The 24,592-nt window shown below is 30.2% G+C and overlaps 2 protein-coding genes across 2 annotated transcripts; both read right to left on the reverse strand.

Moving 5' to 3' along the window:
• LOC140875469 (GATA transcription factor 9-like) lies at positions 1-1,443 on the reverse strand. The gene is made up of 2 exons (XM_073279155.1): positions 983-1,443; positions 1-870 (listed from the first exon to the last, which is right to left on the reverse strand). The coding sequence occupies exons 1-2, from the start codon at positions 1,319-1,321 to the stop codon at positions 124-126; spliced, it is 1,086 nt and encodes a 361-aa protein (XP_073135256.1). The 5' UTR covers positions 1,322-1,443; the 3' UTR covers positions 1-123.
• An 18,399-nt stretch (positions 1,444-19,842) lies between these two features.
• LOC140888286 (uncharacterized) lies at positions 19,843-24,003 on the reverse strand. Its single transcript, XM_073295973.1, has 3 exons — positions 23,870-24,003; positions 20,805-23,411; positions 19,843-20,387 (listed from the first exon to the last, which is right to left on the reverse strand). The coding sequence occupies exons 2-3, from the start codon at positions 23,299-23,301 to the stop codon at positions 20,032-20,034; spliced, it is 2,853 nt and encodes a 950-aa protein (XP_073152074.1). The 5' UTR covers positions 23,302-23,411; positions 23,870-24,003; the 3' UTR covers positions 19,843-20,031.
• Positions 24,004-24,592: the final 589 nt, after the last annotated feature.

Here is a 24,592-nt window from a genome sequence, read left to right on the forward strand (position 1 = left end):
ATTAATGAACTAGAACCCAAAAAAAAAAAAAAAAAAAAACAAAAAAGGAAATATGTCTAATTAAATTAAATTAAATTAAATTAAAGTAAAGTAACCTCATGAATGCCAAAGCAAAGCCTGTAGCTAAATCAACTGTCGAAAATCAGGGCCGATGTGTTGATGAATCAAGTAATCGTCACCGTTGGATATGTCAAACATCATACTTGGATGGTGGTGATGATGCAGAAAGTGTTGCTGCTGATTCTGCTGACTTCTCACCTGCTCTTTCTGCCGTCGCAGCTCCAGAACTTTGCGGTGTGAATTCGAGTGCTTCGTAAGCACAAATGTCGGGCTGGCCGCGGGCCGGTACTCGGGTACAAGCCGACCCGATTTGTACCTCACCCCACATGCATTGCACAGTGTTTTTGGTCCCATGGGCCCGGTCCGCCATTGCGGTGTCTTGTCAGTGGCGCAATGGAGGCACTTCCGACCGTCGCCGCCGGTGGAGGAACCGTCGGGGGCCTTCTTCTCTGCCACCGTCGTCGTTTTGCTGCCTGCGGCGATGTCGGATGAGGAGGAAGATGACATGGTGGGAACGTTGGAGGACAATGGGGTCGGAGCCACGGCGAGAATGCGCGAAGCCCAGTTTCCGGGGGTGGCGCGTGAACGCTTGCTACGCGCCTTGGCGGGGACCGACATTTCGGGCCGGAGAACGGGGCAGGTTCGGGTTGCGTCGGGCTGGAATCTGTATTGGTGGTGAGTGCTCTCCGGAGAAGCTTCGTTGTTTCGGGCTTTTAATCCTTGTATGAGATGCAGCTTCTGCAAATCCTCGCTCGAGAATGATTCCTCCGTGAAATTCGACAGCCATTCAAGCTCAGCCAAATCATCATACTGTGTAATAATTAATTAATAATATTAAAAAACGCGACAAATGTCAAAAAAATAATCATCCAAATTCGCCAAACTACATAAAGTTATCATATTTTTAATTCAAATCACATACTGGGACGCAGAGTTCACTTGAAAAATGGCCATCGGAGAAGCCGCGGCCGCCGCCAACGTCGGCGGAGTGAAACAGCGGCTCGACACTGCTACCTCCAGAGAAGGAGGAGTTACACGAGTTATCCACCGCCGTAAGTGCCGCGGAGTCCGTGGGTATTCCGGTCACACCCGCCCCGCCGCCGCCGCCGCCTCCGTCCGCCGCCACCATATATTCGTCATTGGGGATGTCGAGAAGGTCCTCGACGACGAACTGGTCGCTGTTTTTAGCGTCGGAGGGATGTTTCTCATGCGCGAAATGGGTGTTATAGTAGCCTGTTTGGTAGATTTCCGAGTTTTCCATGGAAAGTTTTAAGTTAGGAGTGTATAGAAATATAGACAAGGTAAGAAAGGCAAACGGAGAAATGGAGTAATTATTTGCGTGTGTTATTTTATGGGGGTGAGAGAGAAAAGAGGAGGCTTATTTGCTTTACAAGGGGACACCTAATAAATTGGATTTTGACGAGGAAATTATCATGGCTTGGCTTTTATAGGAGTATGAAAGATTTCCTAGTCTTAAATTAAGACGTCCAAAAATATATATTATACTTGTGATCGTGGGTGTGAAATTATCATAATGCCCTTCATAATTTGTTGGTTTCCTAATCTATGGAAAAATATTATGCATGGATAGCGGTGGGATTCATGTAAAATGAATTGGGAAAATTTAACCTTTGCGTGTACCATTTCCTATGGTATATAGTGATATAACACTAATACACTATCAATGAGCTAGAAAATTCGTGCTCGATATAATAATGTTATTAATATTATTTACAAGTACAAGTCACTTGGTCCACTTCCTTAACATGAACTTTGTCAACCCTTAACTCGAGAATAATATAATAATAATATATAAAACGATGTATTTAAATTTGAAGTTGACCAATTAAATTAAGTACACGAACACCAGTAGCATTAGGATTTAGAAATATATATCTATCTGCCGACTGCCATGCATAGCGTATATATATAGTTCCCTATTCATAGTTTTCTATCTAGGGGCAGATTGGGAACTTCAAATAACATAAATTAAGAGACACAAAAAATGCTCTTTTTTAAAAAAATAAAAATAAAAATTTTAACAAAAGTGTAGGAATTGGGGATGTTAAATGTCCAAGACAATCTAACCACCCTAATGAATCGATCAAAAAGGTTGAAATGTTCAAATCAGTTGTTAGTCCAATTATAGCCATGTTTTACCGAGGATAGTGAGCCTATTTTTGTTTTATTTTTTAAACCAAAATAAGGGTAAAACTTCAACACTTTTGTCAATTACTAATTTTTGGTTGAATATTTTTTTAAATAATATCTCTTAAGTTCAGAATTTACGTTTTGTATTGGATTTTAATGTCAACAAGATAGTCAATTGAAATAGAAAGAAATTAAATTAAAATATATAAATCCTAGTTTCCGAATGAATAATAATTTCATCTATGTTGAAAAAAGACGATGATAATATACGTAATGTCGATTTCTGATGTAAGTATTATATTGCAGGCCATCTCCGCATGCATTTAAATTTTTTACTACTTTGAAATGGTTGCACTAAAAACATGATCGGCTGGCAAATATTTTTTTTAATAGACTAACAAAAACATTTACGTATTATTAACCAAATATATTAAATATTGCTGATTTACAACAGTAACTGATGGCGTGGACATAACATGACATGAGAGACGGAATGCATGCATAATGGCGAAATTATAAACAATATCATGTAGTCAAATTAAAAAGACATTTCGTTGCGTATGTTGGCTTAAATAGATTTTTTTATTTTCTAATTAGTTAATTAAGAGGCCAAATGATAACTAAAATTTTCCTCTAATTTTCTATTTTTTTTTATATTTTATAACTCTTATAATTATTCAAATTTGAGTTTTAGTCTTGTAAGTTAGGTTATATTTTGATTTTTGATCTTTTTTTTATTATTTATTTATGGATATCAACCTAGATATATATATGTCAAAACAAGCTAACTAGCAAGATTAGTTTTTCCTGCAATCCACTATTAGGCGGGTTCGAAAATCATCGACCCAACCCACATATTGTAGGTGGTACGAGACAACGGACTAAACCAGTTTTATATGTGATTTGGCGGGTTGGGACGTAAGTTTGACCCAAAACCTGCCTCAAATTAGGTTGACCCCGTATGTTGACAGATTGAAAAATCGCCGACCTACGTTAAACCACTTATTTTATATTGTCGGGCGAGACAGTTAAGGGGATCTGATCTTTTTAACATCTCTGTTTCTGTTTCGATACCAGATATGTCAGCATCTTCCATTACCACGTCGACATGTCTTCAATAAATCAATTGTTATAACATATTTTACATCTTAAGTTAGAATAAAATTTCAAGTTTGAAATCGAGCGTCATAAAAATAAAAAAAAAAAAACTCGACCCAAAACAATTACACTTCCACTCCATTAATTTAAGTTACCTTCATCGATACTCGTGCTGGTGTATAATATCTTAAATAATTAACATATCAAATATTAAACTATAAAACCCTCTGATTTTACACGTTAAAAAATTCCCCCCTTTTGTTTAATTATCAATTATTAATATTAATTTTACATCCCCCGTGTATATATTCTCATAATTTCATGACATCTCCCACTACAGTGCACGATATTTACAGCTAGACTCGACCCATGGAAGGAGTAAGTGTTGCCAATTATGAGACACCATGTTGACTGTGTATATCGGCAGATCCAACATGCAGAGCGGGCACAAGAGACCAGCAGTACCTACTAAACGAAATTAAATTAAACCTTATGTTATTAATTTAAATTCAAATTGATTATAACAAGTACGTGGACATCAAAATTTTAAATTTCATGCACTTCCTTTCAATATATATTTACCTTTTTTATGCATTCAAAAGATCAAACTTTAATGCAAAGAAACGATCTAAAGCGTCGTTGGTTATTATGATACGAGTAGGTATCTGGTACAACATGTCACTGACGAATTGACTTGATACATATTTTCAATTAAAATTAAAGTAACATTTTGGACAGATAATATTTTTTTATTAAATCGATTTTGATATGAATGGGAAAATTAGCGTTTTAGTCCTGTATGTTGGCTTTTTTTTTTGTTTTGGTCCTGTATGTTGGCTTGTTTTGGAAAAGATCCTGTAACTCGGTTTTTTTTTTGGATTTAGTTCTATATGTTGGCTTATTTTGGTTTTGGTCCTGTAAGTTGGTTTGTTTTTTGGTTTTTGTCCTGTATGTTATTATGTTTTGGAATTTAGAATTTGATCTCTAATTATTTTTATAAAAAAATATTTTTTATTCTTTCATGTTTTATCTGTTTATTGGTTTGAGATAATTACAACTAACTAATAAAAAAAATATTTTTTTACGCTTAAATTTTATTTAATCTAAATAATTTAATAAAATCTAAAATATGTTAATTTAATGTATTAAATGTAACATACTTTTGTTCTTTAAAAAAGTAACAAATAAACATTCATTTGTATCGTTCTCACTGTAACTTCAATTTTTTTTATTTATTTGGCACTAAGTGTCACCCACTTAGCACCTATTAATGATCATATGACATAAATAAGTTCCAACCTAAATTAACAAAATTAGCTAAAAAACTAAAAATATATTTAAAACATACTTTCGTTCTTTTAAAAAGTAACACACTAATATTTTTTTATCGTTTCAAATATGGTTGACTGTTTTTGTTCCGCTTTTCTCGAAAGCAAAGCTTTTTAGATAAGTTTCACGTTTATCACGCTTAATCGTCGCTTAAGCGTGTTTTTTAGAACACTGCAAATAAACAAAATCTTGTTGCTCCCTCCAATTTCAGCGACGGAGGAAAAATACAAAAAAAAAAACCAAGTTATTGTACCTTTTAGAAAATAATTATTATGTTAAAAAATAATTAAAATGTCAACATCTAAATTTTAAACTTATTTAATTAATTTATAAAATCATAAAAAATATTTATTATAAAAACTTAAGCCGTGAAGTTGGAAAGTCAACATCTAAATTCTAAATTTAATTTATTATTTTAAATTAAAAAACATAGACGTTTATTCTAACTTAACCGGGCTTAATTTGGTCAAAATCGTATCTTTTCAATGACCAAAATAAAAAAAACAAGTCAACTATTAGAACCAAATTAAAAAAATCCAAATTAATGTGTTTTTTTTCAAAACATAACTTTGTATAGGACCAAAACCAAAAAAATAAGCCAACTTATAGGACCAAAACCAAAACAATCAACATATAGGACTAAATCAAAAAAAAAAAACAGAGTTACAGGATCTTTTTCAAAACAAGCCAATATATAGGACTAAAACCAAAAAGAAGCCAAGATACAGGACTAAAACGCTAATTTTTCCGATATGAATCTCATAAAATTGGTCCGTCGGAAGGTTTTGTAAGATTTTTGTTTTATTATGTAACATGAATAATGTGATATGTTCGCAACTACAATGTCAATTTTCGACGATCTGTATTTGTTCTGAACCAGTGACCCTAGCTATTTTGAAAATTTTGTTCGATAAAATAGACTTCATATCCGTATCATTTATTTATGTTTGTGTGTGTTTTCATACAGATTGAGAAAATGTTTGGAAAAATAATAAGTTTTGTAAAAATGTTTATATTTTCCCTTATTTAACGAAGAGTTAAAACTAATAAAAAATAAGTGTGCAAGTAGTTAATAATATTAATTTAATTGAGACAAATTGATAAAATAATAGGAAAGATGATATTTAACATAAAAATTAGACTGTAATATAGACGGACCAAAAAAATCTAAATGAGTGAGATAAAAAGAATAAAAATTTAACCCATCGACACCAAACTCGTAACATAAATCTATTTCAATATAATTGAGAAAATGTTTGGAAAAATAATAAGTTTTGTAAAAATGTTTATATTTTTCCTTATTTAACGAAGAGTTAAAACTAATAAAAAATAAGTGTGCAAGTAGTTAATAATATTAATTTAATTGAGACAAATTGATAAAATAATAGGAAAGATGATATTTAACATAAAAATTTGACTGTAATATAGACTGACCAAAAAAATCTAAATGAGTGAGATAAAAAAAAATAAAAATTTAAGCCATCGACACCAAACTCGTAACATAAATCTATTTCAATATAATTAGACCTAGTTAAAAATGGTCCGAATTAGTTTGATATAAATAAAGACATAAAGTGAAAGAACTCAAAACCTTTCTCTTTTTTTTTTTTTTTCTAAGACGAATTGCACGTGGCGAAGGGTGGGGGGCATGTCAGTAAACATGTGAGTGGCTGAGCTTGACTTAAAAATGCCACGTGGAAGCATCTAAAAAAGACTTTGCCGTCTAGGTCGCGGCAACGTGTTAGCACGTGCCGCCTTTGGTCACGTGACTCTAATTCATTGGGTTGGCACCTATTGGTTCCAAGTCACGTGGACTACTTACACATATATACCGCCCAATGCATTTGAATATCTAATATATACTGTTTGGGAATAATTTTCAATTTAGTCCCTCATTTTATATTATTTTTTTGATTTGATCATTCGTTTTTTTTTGACCCAATTTAGTCCTCTGTTTTTCATCATATTTTAGCAATTGATCCTTTCGTTCAATTTAATGTTAAAACTAACCGAGTTTACCAGCTTAACCGGTTGAACTTTTACTTCTCACCCTTTCAACCGGTCATCCCATCTTCATCAATTTCATTCTTTGGTCAACGTCATAACTTTGCTAACCAGTTGGCTTGGCTTGTGGCAAAAAAAGTGCAAAGCCGGATGACTCGCGTTCACCAGCCTGTACGCGATGACAGTGACAAGCGAGCTAAGCTCGTCACGAGCACAAATGAGAGAACTGTGTTTCAAGAATAGAATGAACTACGGCCAGTGTGAGGTGCGCAGGAAGGTGAGAGGCGGCGCACGACCAGTCATGGCATTACGGCGACGAATGGAGCAACTGTGAGGGGCGTAAGTGATGAATTTGTGAAATTATGGCTTCAAGCCAAGAGAATCGGGGATTTGGACACCACTCAAAATGTTTCGGGGAATCAGGATTGGTAAAAGGATTTTTAATGGAAAATATATAGTTGTTGGATTCAATATACGGACTTTGGGCTTCGCACAGTAGCGAAATTAGATATACATTGGGTCTAGGAATCGCTTAACTAGGCACAAAAAGCAAACCATCGATGCGAGAAGTAGAAAAGATGTTCTGTGTTGAATCTGCAAACAAATGCTTATAATTTCATTCTTGGCAAATTCGAAGCGGAACGATTACGTTGTCTGGAAAATTAAGGGTTTATGGGAGAAAATGAAATTGATGAAGATGGGTTGACTGGTTGAAGAGGTTAGAAGAAAAGTTTCAATGGGCTAAGCTGGTAAATCTGTTAGTTTTAACGCTTAATTGGACGGAATGATCAATTGCAAAAAAACGCTGAAAACAAAAGACTAAATTGGGTCAACGAAAAAATGAAGGACCAAATTAGGAAGACGACCTAAAATGAGGGACTAAATTGGGAATTATCCCATATTGGCCGTCTTGGAAAATTTTAGTATTCAAGGTAGTATATGTGTTGTTTGATTTGGTTGGTTGAGTGCGCTGTTAAAAAATGACACAGATCATAACGTTTTATAAATATTGACTCTGTTGGAATGGCTACCGTATGGAAGTGATAAGCTTATATCACTATCAGTAAAATATGTCCCCTAACGTACTCATGGGCTTAATTATATTACCCATATGATTTTTCATTAGTATAAAAAAATAAATTTGAGTCTTGAGTATAAAATATAATTTTTAGTAAAACGACAAACACTAGATTCTATAAATATTTAAATATATATTTTTTCCTCCTTTCAATTCCACACATATTTGAATGGAAAATTTTACTCTGTATCTAATAATCTATAAGGCATTTTAATCTTTTTCCCCTTTAATTTCAAATATCTCAAACAATCCAAAATTTTAATTTTTCTCACCTTTCTAAATCCCAACTCCCGATTTTTTTTTTTTTTTTTTAAAAATACGTCATATGTTGAATCGCGGAAAAATGGGAAGATAACTTATTGCTTTTCATGTTCCTTGTCTAATTTTTATACTTACGTTTCGAAATAATTCTCTTGTTTGGGTCTCAAAAAAAAATTCTCTTGTTTGGGATTTTATCATTTTATGTATGAATGCAACAAAATTGTTCTTAAAATTAACGTAACATGCATATAAAACATAAAATCAACAAAATTTAGAGATAATACTCCAATAATTTATTGTTTTAAATTTAAAGGACTATAGAATTTTTTTTATCCAAAAAAAAAAAACTTTAACGTCATAAGAGCCTACAAATTAAGATTGGGTCGGTTTTGAATCTTGGGCCTCAAATAATCAAACCTCACAAGAAATTGAAATATGGGCTTGCATCTAGGCCGTTGTTTATATTTTAAATGGGTTTTCTAAGTTGACAAAGGCCATTATCGTATTAAAATTCAAAGTCCATGGTAAAATATTTTTGATAAAATTTACCCAATACTTTCAGATATGTTTGAACTTGTTCCAATTTTGGAAATTGTCAATACAACTTAATTGTTGATATTCCACACATTATAGTGATCGGCACAACTGATGAGTGTGTTATATATTTTTTGGTTTCTGGAAAAATGATTTTTGAAACTAATGGTTTTCCACATATCTATATCTATATCTATATCTATACCTATTTAAAAGTGTGAATAAAATATCAAAGTTTTACAATTGTGAAATAACAACTTTATCCTTTTATTTACACTATAAGCAAAACCATATAAAAATATATAGGGTTATGAAAGTAAAAACAATATTTTAGTTAGGGCATAAACGTAAATCAATATTTATATTATATGTAAAATTAATTATTATGATAAGGTTAAAATTTACAAAGTGTGTGCATATTAGATAAGGATTCAGTTTCCAAAAAAATTGAAATACAAAAATACTTTATAATCAATATTTATATTATATGTAAAATTAATTAATGATAAGGTTAAAATTTATAAAGTGTGTGCATGTTAGATAAGGATTCAGTTTCCAAAAAAATTGAAATACAAAAATACTTTATTTTCTATTTTCTTGTAGATAATATAATAAGATCAAAATTCACAAAGTGTGTACATATTAGATAATAAGGATTCAGTTTTCAAAAAAATTGAAATAACAAAATACTTTATTTTCTATTTTCTTGTAGATAAAGTGAATATATTTTTCCACAAATATTTTTTAAAAAATTCAACAAAAATCTTAATTAAATACTAAGAGATTGAAACACCAGATATTTGATTTTTATTTGTTTGTAGACTGGATAAACGTATTTTTTTTAAAAAATCTTATATATTTTAATTTGTGTAAGGACCTATTGAGATAAATAATTATATCATAAATTCATATTTAAATATAAAATATTATTAGATTTTTAAAGTCATTAGTATAAAATAAGACGAATTTGTGATAAGAAACAGACCATAATTGCACAAGAATAATTAAAAAACAATAAAAAAACACTAGCTGTAATAATTGCATAGGTTTCAATATCAATATTGTGACAAGGTAAAACTACATTAAATACTATATTTATAATCTTACATGAGTTATGATAATGCCTTTTTCTAAGCTGTTAATTAGATATAAAATAATGATGACCATAAATGAAAAAATTATTGAAACTAGGGTGTTACATTGTTCGAAAATAATGTAAATTTTTTATTAGTTGCAATATTAAAGATTATATTGATTCCATAACTAAACATGTAATAGTTTTTCTTTCAAATAGTATATATATTACCAATATTATAAAATATATTTTATTTAAAGAACGACAACACTTCAATAAAGGGATGATAATTGACCGATTCTAAACTTAGCCTTGTATTAAACCTGCCCAGAGAGACGAGTTTAGACTCGTCTAAACGTGTTCACAAACTGGTCCGCGTGGGTCTTCGCGTTTGGCCAAACCCACCATAGAAATTGCTATAAATAAAGATGATAAGAATATTGATTTTTTCATAGAAAAAAAATAATGCATGGTAAATGAAAAAAATCTTGAAATAGATAAAAATTCAGCATATAGAGGAGAAATATATATTAATAATTTAAACTAAGGATTAGAATGCATTATTATTATTATTATTATTATTATTATTATTATTATTATTATTATTATTATTATTATTATCATCATAATAATAATTATTATTATTACATAAATCAATACTCGTAAAAATAGTAATTAACACATAACTTAGAACATTACAAAATAAATATTTTATTTAATTTGATTAGCATATCTTACTTATTAACAAATATATAATAAATCATATCGATTCAAAGTATACATACATAAGAAAGAAAATAAAACAAATACATGGTACAAAACATATCATACTTGCTCAATATTAATCAACCAAATGATGGAAACTCGAGTTAATAATTGATTCTTTCACAGAGAAATAAAAAACGGATGGTAAATGGAAAAAAATTGAGAGAGAAAAATTCAAAATATAAAAGGAAAAAATAATTGCGCAATAATTTAAATTAAGGTTTAAAATGCATTATCTATATTACATTTCTTTTCCATAAATCAATAGTCACAAAATAAATAATCAATACTAAAGATAAGAAATTACAAAATAAATATTTAATTTAATTAACTTATCTCACTTATTAACAAATACAGAATAAATAATATTGTTTGAAAGCATACATACATGAGTTAGAAAATAAGACGAATTCAAGATACGAAACAAACCATAATTGCTTAAGATTACTCAAGAAAACAATAGAAAACACTAATTGTAATAATTGTATATGTTTCAATATCAACATTGTGACAAGGTAAAACTACAATAAAATCTATATTTATAAAATTACATGAGTTATTGATAATATCTTATTCTAAACTGTTAATGTAAATATAAAATAATGATGACCATAAATGATAAAAATATTGAAACTCGGGGGTTATATTATTCAAAAATATTGCAAATTTTTTTATTAGTTGCAATGTTAAATATTATATTGATTCCATAACTAAACATGTAATAGTTTTTCTTTCAAATAGTATATATATTACCAATTATTATAAAATATACTTTATTTAAAGAACGACAACGCTTCAATAAAATGATGATAATTGACTGGGTCTAAACTTAGCCTTGTATTAAACCTGCCTCGGAGAGACGAGTTTAGACTCGCCCAAACGTGTTGCTATTGATAAAGATGATAAGAAAATTGACTTTTCATAGAGAAAAAATAATGCATGATAAATAGAAAAAAAATCGTGAAAGAGATAAAAATTCAACATATAGAGTAAAAAATATTTATTAATAATTTAAATTAAGGTTTAGAATGCATTATTATTATTATTATTATTATTATTATTATTATTATTATTATTATTATTATTATTATTATTATTATTACATAAATCAATACTTGTAAAACAAGTAATTAACACATAAATTAGAATATTACAAAATAAATATTTTATTTAATTTGATTAACATATCTCACTTATTATCAAATACATAATAAATCATATCAATTCAGAGCATACATACATAAGAAAGAAAATAAAACAAATGCATGGTACCAAACATGTCATACTTGCTCAATATTAATCAACCAAATGATGGAAACTCGAGTTAATAATTGCATAAGAATCAATATCAATATTGTGCAAAAAAAAATAAAAAATTACATTGAATATTATATCTATAGGCTAACATGAGTTATTGATAATGCATTATTTTAAACTGTTAATATATATAACTATAGAATAACAGTGACTGTAAGTGATGAACATTGAAACTGTAAGCTTTTGGTAAAGTGACAAGCGAACGGTCCTACAATTGGTATCAGAGCTAAGGTCACGAGTTCGATTCTCATTGATTACAAGAAGTGCAATGAAGATTGTTGAATGCAATAATTTTCCTTGCTGGGTAAAACAATCGAACCATAAAGCTTGACTGCTGTGCGGTTTAAAAGATTTGAGTTGCACTATTACCGCCAGTTATAGATTTTGGTAAAGCAGCAAGCGCTTGGTCCTATATATTGTTACAAATTATTAATAAAATCTTTTTTATTTATAGGACAACATCACTTCAATATACTACAAGATTTTAGAGACACAAAATAAAAAAAATATACATTTATTCTCAAAATAGATAAGACGGTTGAAATATAAGACAAAATGTTAACAATTTTAATCAAAAGCATTCAACATTCTAGAAAAAATTTAGCAACAAAAATTATTGCAACAGTAGATTTCGAACAACTTAGCATGAAATTTAAAAATAGAAAAAACATCCAATAACACATTGATTTTTAACGATATTGACTTGCAAGTAATAAAAGATAATAACACAAGAATTAAGTACAATGAAATTATTTATACTCTAGCAAAGAATTATTTCAGCATGATCCAACAAAAGAATAAAAAAAAATAAAGATATAAAAAAAATAATCGATAAGAGAAAATATCACAAGAATTATTATCGAATATGATGAGAAAATTATTTATTTTAAGAATAAATAATGGATGGAAAACGATAAAATCGTGAAAGAAGAAAAAATGGTTATGTAAAGAAAGAAAAAACGCTGTAATTTAATTTAGAATTTAATATCAAAATCAGTAGTGGTAAAATAATTTTTCAACATTATGTATTACTTATTATATTTTTTCTTAAATTTATTTATTAAATATGTCATGACATCAAATTATATATTTTTCTTAATGTCTAATTTATACAAAATTATAGTATTTGTTACAACCATTATTTGCAATAACGTCTATAAATTCAATTAGACTTGTAACATATAAAATATTTAAACAAAGGTTATGTGTACTCATTTTATAAAAAATGTTGTAAAGATAATATTACATTGAATTTAATATTTACTAAAATATCATGAAGAGTATTAACTAATTGCATGTTTATCTGTTCTCATCTCAACTCATTTATTTAACAACATTTATCGATAATAAAAATTTGTTCCCACGTGCAACGCACGTGATTTTACTAGTATAGATAAGTGGGAGAAAGAGTGTTCTTTCTTTACATTTGGTAGTTTTTTCTTCTCTTGTTTGTCAATATTTGCATTTGTTTTAACTGAAGTAGGATTAATAAATGTAAAGATAGTTTGGTGTCATATTGAAGAACCAAACCAGATATTATATATGACTCAATTTAATTAATATAGTATTAGTAATATATTGATGGACATAGAAGCGGAGAAAATATAAAATTTTAGAAATTTTTATTTGAATGGCAATTATTGTGGATTGTTCCTCAAATCGTAATACTTAACATTTAATTAGGTTTTAAATGTAATTTTTCTCTTTTTTTTGATAAAAAATTGATGTCAGATAAAAATAAAAATAAAAAATTGACATGGTACCAAGCACCAGCTGTTTACGTTAGAAGGTTTGATCGGCATCTTCCTTTGTTTGCGTTAAGAAAACAAAAGAATTGATGCCTAGCTATCAATTCGTGTTTATTGATTTATTAGGTGAATAAAAACAAAAAAACATACAAAAAATGGTTAATTTCTGATAAATTTTCAACGTCATCGAATAGATTTGGTTAAACATATGTATGATGGGTTAACAACTTGGGATCAATGCTGTCTAATTTCTATTTGCTTAAATTTCCCCCAACAACCCCTCCACTATATATCTTTATTAATTTCCCATGCCTTTCTTTTCATCTTTTTTGAAAATTTGGAACCTGGAAATGACTTGGGTACTAAACTGATCAACATCATTCTTACACTTCCCTGGCTATCTTAATCTTAACCTAACACCAATTTACATTTGAAATTTAACCTAGGGTTCAATAAAGTATGAGATTTTACATAGTATTAAAAAAAAAAAAGAAAAGAAACATAAGATCGTAATTTTAGTTCCGTGCGTAAATATTTTTAGTCATCTACATAGTCAAAATTATGCCTCAATCATATATCTTTCAATTTTTGAGAATTTTATCTATTTTCATTCGGAATGATGATGTGACATTGTAGTATTTTTTATGACGTAAGAATCTGCAGCCATTATCTTTCGGTGCACACTGGATAAACCACTGGACTAACACAATAGTCTGCAAACTATGTTAGCCAGATAAACCATACTAAGTAAGTTATGTGTGACATGTTAGTCTAAGAAGGTGTTGGTAGAGGGAATTGAACTTCTTACCTCTGACCAAGAATTCATCTACTCCATCAACTTGGATATTGTAGTATTGTGCATATTAAGTCTACGTCGATATTAGATAATGAGTGTCAATATGTCATATATCATGTCACAACAATAAATTACTAAATTTGAAAGGAAATTAAAAAGAAAGAAAAAAAAAGATATTGAGACTAAATTGAAATTTTGGAACCTGGAAATGACTTGGGTACTAAACTGAGCATCATTCTTTCATCCCCTATCTTAATCTTAACCTAACACGATGTAACGAATTCAACCTAGGATTCAAGAAAATATGAGATTTTATGTAGTATGAATAATACATATATAAAAAATATATTATTATTTTTTTTAAAAAAAATGAAGATTATATTTTCTTTTGGTATATATGTATTGATTTTGATCATTTGTTTTATCAAAATCGCCTTTTACTCATATATCTTTCAATTTTAACGAATATAATATTTTTTTCAATAAGAGTACTGACGTGATACATAATACAATATTGGTATTATACATATATATGAGTGTTATGTTGACGTCAAATCTGAACGTTATATTGATATCAGATCAATTCATATGTATTAGTATCATATTAATGATCACATATAAAAAAATGACCAAATTTGCATAAAAGACAAAAATATAAGAACTAACCCTAAAATTTAATAGTATAAAGGTCGCAAAAAATAAATGCAATATAATATTATACAATATTAAAATTACAAATTTCTAAAAATAACACATTTTGCTAGCTAGGATGACACTTGTTCTCAGATAATTTTTTTTCTTTCTAAATATACATTGCTCTCTAAAGTTATTTTTCTGTGTACTTAGTCAACTCAAATGAATTCTCACAACATGGAATTATGGATTGTATTTATTTATTTATTTATTATTATTATTATTCATCGTTGCAAGTTAATTATTAAGTTAATAATGTATATATTACCCACTTTTATACTGGTCTTCATTTATATTTTCCTCTTTTTTTCTTTTTTCTTTTTTTTTTTTAAAATACAATTTCAGCTTTTACTCATAGATCTCTCGTCCTTTTTTTTCCTTCTTCTTGAACTTGGTGCATTGGAAGTACCTTTCAAGTTGTAATTACGATGCTTTATTTTGACAAAATAGATTGATAAAGAGGTTTCCACTAACTATAACTTAGCATCCATCAAGTCATTTCAATAGCAAATAGACACATCGATTTCTTTTTCAATTTAATAATTTCAAGTTTTTGAGGATGTAATGATTAATTCTGTTCTGTATTTACCCTTTTAGGTTGAGTGGTCAAAAGTTTTGCAAGATCTGAAGACTTTATTTTATCTCAAAGTAGCTTTTTCCAGGAATTGAACATTGATCGATCAATGTTTTCTTAACTACCCCACTATATATGTTATATGCATATATATGTTGAACAATCAAATGTTGAAAATTTTATTATATAATATAATATAATATAATATTGTTCCCAATCATTTCATTCTAAGTTATGTTTCCAATAAATATGTATATATTAATAAAAAATATTAATTGTATAAACAAAAACATCGTGCTGCTATTTTATCGCATTGGGACAGTCCTAGCCAGTCATCTCTGAAAGGAAAAATTTTCAAATAATTTAATCAATAATTAATCGCAAACTATATACACGCACACATGTTGCGTGAATTTTTTGTAAGCCTCCTGCTAGAAACAAAAATTGGAGGATTAATCATATACTTCAAATCATTATATTATTCAAAATTTAAGTAGGTAATAGGTTATTTATGGACTATATATATATTCTTCTTCGGTTTTCACCATTTTTTTCCCACAAAAAAAGGAAAAGAAAAAATTAGATAGGGTCACTGCCTAAAACAACTAACGTGAATGCAGGGGATTAATCACATGTCGATTATATAATTCAAAAATGAAAAATGTTTAAAAAGATAACCCCAAATAAAATTGAAGTGGGTTAATTATGTGCAGTACTTCAACGATATTATGCTTATGCACGTGTACATCCAATCAATTTATATGATTACACATGATCCTCAAAAAATAAGAACAAGCTGTTTCAAACCAAAGACTGAATCATGAATCCTCTGTGGTACGTTTGTATATGATCGGAAACGACTCATTTTTTAAATGAATTATAAGTATGTATTTTTTTAAAAAAGCTGTTATTCAAAAAGTTAAAACTTTAAATCAGATTATCTAGCTAGGCTACCTCCGGTAGAGTTGAACAAAAAAAAAAAGAAAAATATTATTTTTAATATTAAAAGTATTATTTCTGCATTTTAGATATACATCCGATCGACTCATGTCACAAGAAATTAACCCTCTTGAAATATCGTATATATGCGTGAAAGAGAGTATATGGTATCCTTTGTTTAGGCCTGCCAGAAACACTTGAAAAGATGGAATTCTTTTGAGAACATTTGAAGGAAAAAAGGGAACTTTTATCAACGGAAAGAATGGAAATACGGAGCTTTTTTGCATGGTCTCCAAGGAAGCTATGATTAATATTCTCGAATCATTATTTGAGAATATTATGGCAAAATGAAAATTAAATTAAAACCCATGCATGCCACCAAATCTTAGCTGTTTTATCTTTTACTTTGTATGACTGCTAATTATTCATTTTCAACCATATATAAATTACTATATATATATATATATATATATATATATATATATATATATATATATATATAGACATGCAGGTCAAAAGAATGTAAGTACAATTAGTAGAATTCTGAAAGAAGACTAGCAAGGCAAAAAAAAAAAGGGTTTTTGGTTGTGGCAAAGCCTGGTTGGAAAGAAATACATTTCAATTTTTGTTACCACCTATAACAACTTTCTGCGTCCCCATTTACGATTTAAATTTTAAGAAAAAAAAATTATATTTCTGGTTCTGTGCGTAACTTATATTATTTTTTATTTTTGGTTTGTTGTAATATGACCAAAATTGAAAAAATAACTTGCTCAAAAAAAAAAAAATGAAAAAAAAGTTCAAATTAATGGACTAAGATATGATCTTGAATTATATTATTAACCGATGATATGACAAAAAATGAAATTTATAAACTATGATAAAAATATAATTTTCCCAAATTTTTAAGGTAAGAAATTAAATCATAAGCTTTTTAAAAGAAAATTTGATCATAATAAAAAATTTGGCTAACCGTGTTCTCTTAGTTGAATTACACGATGAACTTTGAGTTGAGGTAATTTATATTCATTTTTCTTGTATTTTATAATTTTTATACTTGAAGTGTCAAATATATAAAGTATATAGGGGATAAATATGCAAACAACCATTACTCCCTTGATTGATGCAGCGCAGAATGCAGATCATATAAAGAAAACTTTTTTAATTCTCGAATCATTAATTACGAAAGGGTATATATATATATATATTTTTCTCCCAAGAGTCTAAATGATAATGTTTATATTTCGAAGTGGAACAATCCCTAGTGGACCACGTAAAAAAGATATTGTACATATTGGATCGAGTCAGTAGGAATATTATCCTCTTTTAAATTAAAAATTTAATCCAATTTCTCTGCCACACAAATCCACACAAACTTGAAATGGATGAATGCATATTACATGGATTTTAGCAAAAACTTGGAATATCCAGAGTCGCAACATTCGACGAAAAAGAAATCATTATTAAATTTTTAAAAGATGTAAAAAATGAATTTTACATGTGAATAAAGTTGGTAAAATCATCGTGCTTTGTGCAACGAGCTTTTGCCGTGCTCGGGTCACAGAGAATGATCGAAGAGACAAAGATTAGAATCATTAGATCTACAAATTTTTGGGTGCCATATTTATATATGGTCCATTCAAACTGTATCGCTATTTTCTTGTTCTTTCGCTTTTCACATTACTCCATTTTGATCAACACTCTTCAATTCAATTCAAAATTTGACAAGTCCACGTTTCTCTTTTTCTTCCACCCTAAATACACAGCTAGCCTACTTTCCTTATTTAATGAATTTATTTTAATTAATATATGTACCTCTATTTAATGTGTATATATAAATTTTTTGGAAATTACTATATGTAATTGAGTTACAAATTGCATTTGAAATTACAAAATTATCCATATATTTGATTTGGAAAAAAATCTTTCAAAAATACATTTAAAATAGTTTTGTAATTTAAATTCACTTTGTAACTCAATGTGTAAAACTCATTATACAATTAGCATTATCCATTTTATTTATTTTTTCAATATCATTAGACAAGAGTATGTCAGAAAATTTGTTTGCATAATTTATGTTCCCGACATATAGCATTCTGAATCTGCGTGAAAAACAAAATAAATTATATAATTGAGATATATGGAATAAAAAATAGCTCGGTATGTATGTTTTGCGTGCATGTTCAGTAGATTTTTTTTAATATAAAAATTTTTGTTAGAAAATTTGAAATTGAAAAATCAATGATGAAATTTTATCTTTTATTTTTTTACATAAATGTAATTTTTCATGAAAAAAATCGGAAGGCTAAAAAAAAATATATAATTAATATTGAAGAAAACTGCTTTTTTGATTCTGTGTGTTTGTCACTTTGCGATTTCAGTCATTTATATTTTTAGATTTCAGTTTAGTCTGCTATCCTTTTTTGTTGTTGCAATTTTAGTCATTTTTTCGATGTGGCGTTGATGTGGCATCAATGCAGTACTGATGTGAAGCTGAAGTGTATAATGTCACGTAAGCATTTTCGAATAAAAAAGACTAAAACTACCGAAAATCGGAACATGCAGGACTAAAACTGAAATATGAAAATATAAAAGACCGAAATAGCAAAGTGACAAACATACATGACCAAAATTGCAGTTTTTCTTATTTCCGAAACATGAACATTAATTTAGTCTAAACAAAAAATCTTATGAGGATGTCCCACATATTAATTTTGTGAGAGGAATATCTAATCTATTAATCATAAAAATATTAATTTTATGTTACAAATATTATTTTTTAATGCAGATATGATCTAATCCATTGGTGTAAAAATATAAAAAAAGAATATTACGCCAAATCCCGTGAAATTTCAATAACCACCCTTACCCCCTTCCGCAGGATATCGACCAATTAGCTCTAAAATAAAAAAAAAAAAAAGAAAAAAGTGAAAACGAAAGAAAGAAAGAAAAAAAAATCTTAAATGAATGTGCGTGACACTTTGGATTAATCATTAGAGTAAATCGTTATCTCATGACCCACGAAAGGAACAACAATTATAGGCACCAATGCAAATATTCCCCTACTTTTGATAAGCTTTGAACTTTCAACATTCTAAAATATTTATGTAATTTATACAGTGGCACATCATGACATCAATTCGTGGACGAATTACATATTTTTCCTCAATCCTAATTTTCTTATGTCAGAAAATAGAAAAGACCCTATAAGAAATTTGTCTCGACTAATTTAATTTACCAGTTTATATTTATTTAGTGCATGTTATGTCATTGTCCGTAAAGAGTCATATCCAAAACTCGTTCGAGCACCAAAAGGATTATTAAATAAACAAAGTGTGAAAGATATTAAATTAATATTTGTACATATTTTGACAGCTTCAAACTATCTACATGTTACACTCTTATATTAACATACTATGCATTAATCAAAACTTCAACTAAAAATATACTATTCACAAACATGCAATCATTTTCACCTCAAAGAAAAGGAAAAAGGAAAACAACGTTCAAAACAAAAGGTCAATAATAAAAACCAAAACCCTAAAAAGAAAAAAAAAAAAAAAAGTTGGTTGAAAGACAACAACATGATAACAACTAATAGCAAAAGCTTCAAACCCTGATAAAAGGAACACAAGAACTCGACCTAACAGTTGATTCAATACACTTCTCTAAATAAAAGGCATCCGGCCTCGCCCCGGGGTCGCCTGCCGTGCACTGCAGCGCAAGAATCATGGTCTCCACAATCTGGCTCTGACCTTCATTTAGTGCGTGTTTCTTGATGTTTGAATCAACCCACGTTTCAAGATGGCAATCTGAGTAGCAATATCTAGCCCATTCAACAATATTTTCATGGATCCCGAGCTCCGTGTCGGCCGGAGATTTTCCGGTCAGGAGTTCGATAAGGAGAAGCCCGTATCCGTAAATGTCACTCTTCTGTGTCAGGACTACTTTTGATCCTTTGGCTTCTGCAGAATATTCCGGGAATTCTTTTTTAATATTTGTGATAATATATGGATCTTTAATATTTTACGTGCATGGATATGATTACTTGAATGAAAAGATGCATTTGGTAAGAGGAGAGATGATTTATTAGATTCTTTTAACAACATCTCAGAAGATCAAAAGGGTACGTACTTGGCATAGATGATATGAAAGCATATGGGGAAATTATTGCATCTACGTTTAATTTGTACTTGCCAAAAAAGTAAAGACTTCAAGCTAGACTTTTTTTTTAAAATAACGTGAGAATCTGCACTCGCTATTATTTAAACAAGATGTCATACTTTTCCAATGTATGTATGCGCAATAGAACCAATTAATGCACGATGTAGAAAGCTACAAAATGAAGAGTTTTCTAAATTATGGAATAATGGTAAAGGTACCTGGAGCAACATAGGCTAAAGAGTTGAGACCTTTGTTGTCTGCAGAAGCATTAATTCTTTGAAAACTTAGTCTCAAGTGGGCTTCTCCCTTTTCATCAATCATGATTTTCTTAGGCGAAATGTCACCAATTATGATTTTCGATGAACAATAACAATGCAAATATTTGAGGGCTCTTGCGATTCCTATCGCAATTTTCAGACGACTATCCCAACTCATGCCCCGAAGAGCTTCACTCAAATCTTTCCCTTTAATGTATTCATACACCAAGATGCACACTTTTTCGGACTTGCATATAGCGAGAAGCTTCACCATATTTGGATGATCCAGCTTAAATAATTCACTCCATTCCATGCAGAAGCTTGTTGAAGCAGTGGATACCTCCTTCCTAAATAATCTCTTGTTATTTCTAGAGCACTTGCCTCCATACGACAAGATATCGTCGATTGTAATTGATCTTGAAATGAATTTTGAATTCAAGAAATACAATTCCCAAATCCCATCATCACTTTCCACTCTTTTCAGCTCCAGATCTTTCCTTTTTTTGATGAAAATTTGAAGGAAAACAATAATGGATAGGACCATCAAACAGGCCAGAAGAGAGGCAATTAAGATGTACCACCGGAAATGATTTTTCGCACCGCTGCACGGCGGTAAACCACTTGTTTTGTCGCCACCACAGAGATTATTACCAGTTACAGAACTAAAATTAATGGCAAGAAATGCTCCTGTAGAGGGCAAGCTTCCTTGGAAGTGGTTGTAAGAGATGTTGATTTGAACTAGTGAATCAACTTCGCCTAAATTTGAAGGGATTTCGCCGGTTAATTCATTAACAGACAGATCAAGCAGTCCAAGAACTGGCATTGATGCAAGACTAATGGGAATTTCTCCATTAAGATGATTATGGCTGAGGTCTAAACTCACGAGCTTCTTGCAATAAGATAATTGATCCGGTATTCCGCCTACGAGTTCGTTTTCGCTTAGCTTGAGTTCCATTAGCTGAGAAAATCGTCCAATGCTTTGTGGGATGCCGCCTGAAAATTTGTTCCCTGATAAGTCCATGTTTTCCAGCTTCTTGCTGCCGAAAGACACCGGAAGTTCTCCGAATAACTCGTTTTTAGCCAAATTCAGCATTTGAAGCTGTGGCATATCCCATTTCCTGCCATCAATCCTTCCAAACAGCTTATTACTCGAAAGATCAAGAAAGTAAACCAGTGGAAGTGCAGTGAATTCCGGTGAAATTTCGCCCGAAAGTCTGTTTTTCTGAACTCGAATACGCTGTAAACTCTTGCAATGATTCAGGCTATCTGGAACTTCACCTTCCAGGGAATTAGAGAAGAGGATAAGCTTTGAAAGTTGGCCCGATTCACATAGGTTTGCGGGGATATTTCCAGTGAGGTAATTGGTCGAAAGATCAAGAACAGTAAGGTTACTATATTTGCCGAGATCTTTTGGTATTTCACCTGATAAACCATTAGACCATAATTGAAGAACTTGGAGCCGAGGCAATGAAGTTAAAGAATCCGGGATTATTCCAGTGAAATTATTGGAAAACAAATGGAGAATTTCAAGATTCTGCAGCTGTTGAATCAGTCCAGGAATCTCACCTGACAGGGAATTATCACTCAAATCAAGTGATACAAGTTTCTTGAGATTGAAAATGTGGTCTGGTATGGGACCAGTGAGCTTGTTAAAGTAAAGAAAAAGGTATTCAAGATTCGTGAGATTGCCAAAAGATGATGGGATTTCACCTGTCAGATTGTTGTAAACAAGATCAAGATGATTCAGTAAGGGTAATTCCCCAATTTCTTTCGGGATTTCGCCAGAGAAATTATTGTACCCCAAATAAATCCACCTCAAGCTCTGCATCACTCCTAAATTTCTTGGAATTTCACCACTTAGCTGGTTCGATGCCAAGGTTAGAACCTCCAATCTTGTCATATTCGATATCGAATCCGGGAACTTTCCCACCAACAGATTCCCACCAAGATCAAGAAACCTGAGCCCTGAATGCATTCCCATATCTTGAGGGATATTCCCAGACAGCATATTGTTCGATAAATCCAATGTTTCAAGAACCGGCAGAGGGCCAGCTCGAATCACCCCTGTCAAATTGTTGTTGCTTAGATTCAGGTATCTAAGAGAGAAACACCAAGATAAACTCGGTGGGATTTCACCAATGAACTGATTGGTCGAGAGATCAATAGTCTGAATATCAGGGAGTCTGAAAATGGAATCTGAGATTCTTCCAGATAAGTTCTTCTCAGGCAGCTCGATTTTCGACACGTGGGATGAATCGAAACATGAGATTCCTTCCCATTTGCAGAAAGAAACAGAGGAATTCCAGCTGCTCAGTGCTTGAAATGGATCGTTTATTGAAGCTTTTATGGATAATAGCAGCTCAAGTTCAAATTCTTTGCATGTACACAAGTTGGTGAGAATAAACATGACAATGAACTTGATCAAAATCTTGAATCTTTTGAATCCATCCTTGGCCATTTTCAGGTGAAAAATTTGACAACTCAGACTGGTTACTGGAGAATCAAGAAACTCGACGCCAGCTTTAATTCAAGAGAAGTTTACAGATCATGATCCTATATATTCATTCCCTGCAAAAAACAAGATTTAAACAAAATAATTAGCTTCCCAACTATAATTAATCATGGGATCTGATGCTTAATACAAAAGAATTCAATAAGGAAAAGAAAAATGCACACATAACACAGCTTTTTATGAAAGAATCTCTCATTCATAGACAAAATATTTTAAAAATGCCTTTTGTTATCACCATAAGGACAACAAAAGCAACGGCAAGAACAAGCAAGAGAGCATGCGCAGGAATCATTTATATAATCCAACCTTCAAAAATAAAAAAAATCAAAAGTACTTCTGCATGTTATAAGAAATCCCAGATGAAAATATCATAAAAAAAACTGTCATTTTTTTTTAAAAAAAACAAACTTAAAATAAAATGGTATAGTTCATGCATTTACATAATAGTAATAGTAATAGTAATAGTAATAGTAATAGTAATAGTAATATTAGTATAATTGAATAATGAAGCAACCTCAGATTCCAAAAGCTGGTTATGGAGAATCAAAGGCTGAAACTCACTTTGTAGCATGTGTATATGGAAATGGAGAGAAATATATAGTAGTGTTTGAATTAAGTTAAGCAATATGAGCGGCATATGGACATATAAATAGCTAGAGGACTACTTTTCAAGATAATTTTAATTTGGCATACAGATTAATGAAATGTTTTTATAAAAAATAAATAAATATTATTTTAATGCTAAACCTAGCTAGAGTGCAGGCCAAATTAGTAGGTGTACGTCCAAATGTAGCTAAAGATTTAAAAGGTTAGCTTAAGATTAGTTGGGATTGGAAATAAAATAGTAATAATTAGAGGGTTAAAAGTGGAAAAGAAAGAAGATACAGATGTTTGGAAAAAGGGATTAGCTAGCTTTAAATTTGTCGGATATTACCAAAATGCTCTTTTGACTGGCATTGGAAAGTGACAAGAGAATGTGTAACGGATGAAGCCTAAAAAGTTAGATGAGTCATGCTCCCTTTGCCTTTGTTCTTGGATCGACTTGCAAATTATGCTTCTACAATATCGCAAATTTGGTGTGAACTATATATTCTGTCACCTTTCACAAAGTATATAATATATATATATATGTGTGTGTGTGTGTGTTTTTTTTTTTTTGAACTTTGAACTCAAATTTCATCGGTCTGTCATGAAATGTATGTGCATGCGGATATTGTGGTCCGATGGCTTTTAGTTT

Source organism: Henckelia pumila, chromosome 1 (assembly GCF_033568475.1).
Source record: "Henckelia pumila isolate YLH828 chromosome 1, ASM3356847v2, whole genome shotgun sequence".
Lineage (NCBI taxonomy): Eukaryota > Viridiplantae > Streptophyta > Magnoliopsida > Lamiales > Gesneriaceae > Henckelia > Henckelia pumila.

Bases quoted from the DNA above. Each gene is read 5' to 3' on its own strand.
- LOC140875469 (XM_073279155.1), bottom strand. From the start codon at position 1,321: ATGGAAAACTCGGAAATCTACCAAACAGGCTACTATAACACCCATTTC. The intron at 871-982 runs GTATGTGATTTG...ATTATTACACAG, and splicing joins CAAGTGAACTCTGCGTCCCA to TATGATGATTTGGCTGAGCT.
- LOC140888286 (XM_073295973.1), bottom strand. From the start codon at position 23,301: ATGGCCAAGGATGGATTCAAAAGATTCAAGATTTTGATCAAGTTCATT. The intron at 20,388-20,804 runs GTACCTTTACCA...AATATTCTGCAG, and splicing joins TTTAGCCTATGTTGCTCCAG to AAGCCAAAGGATCAAAAGTA.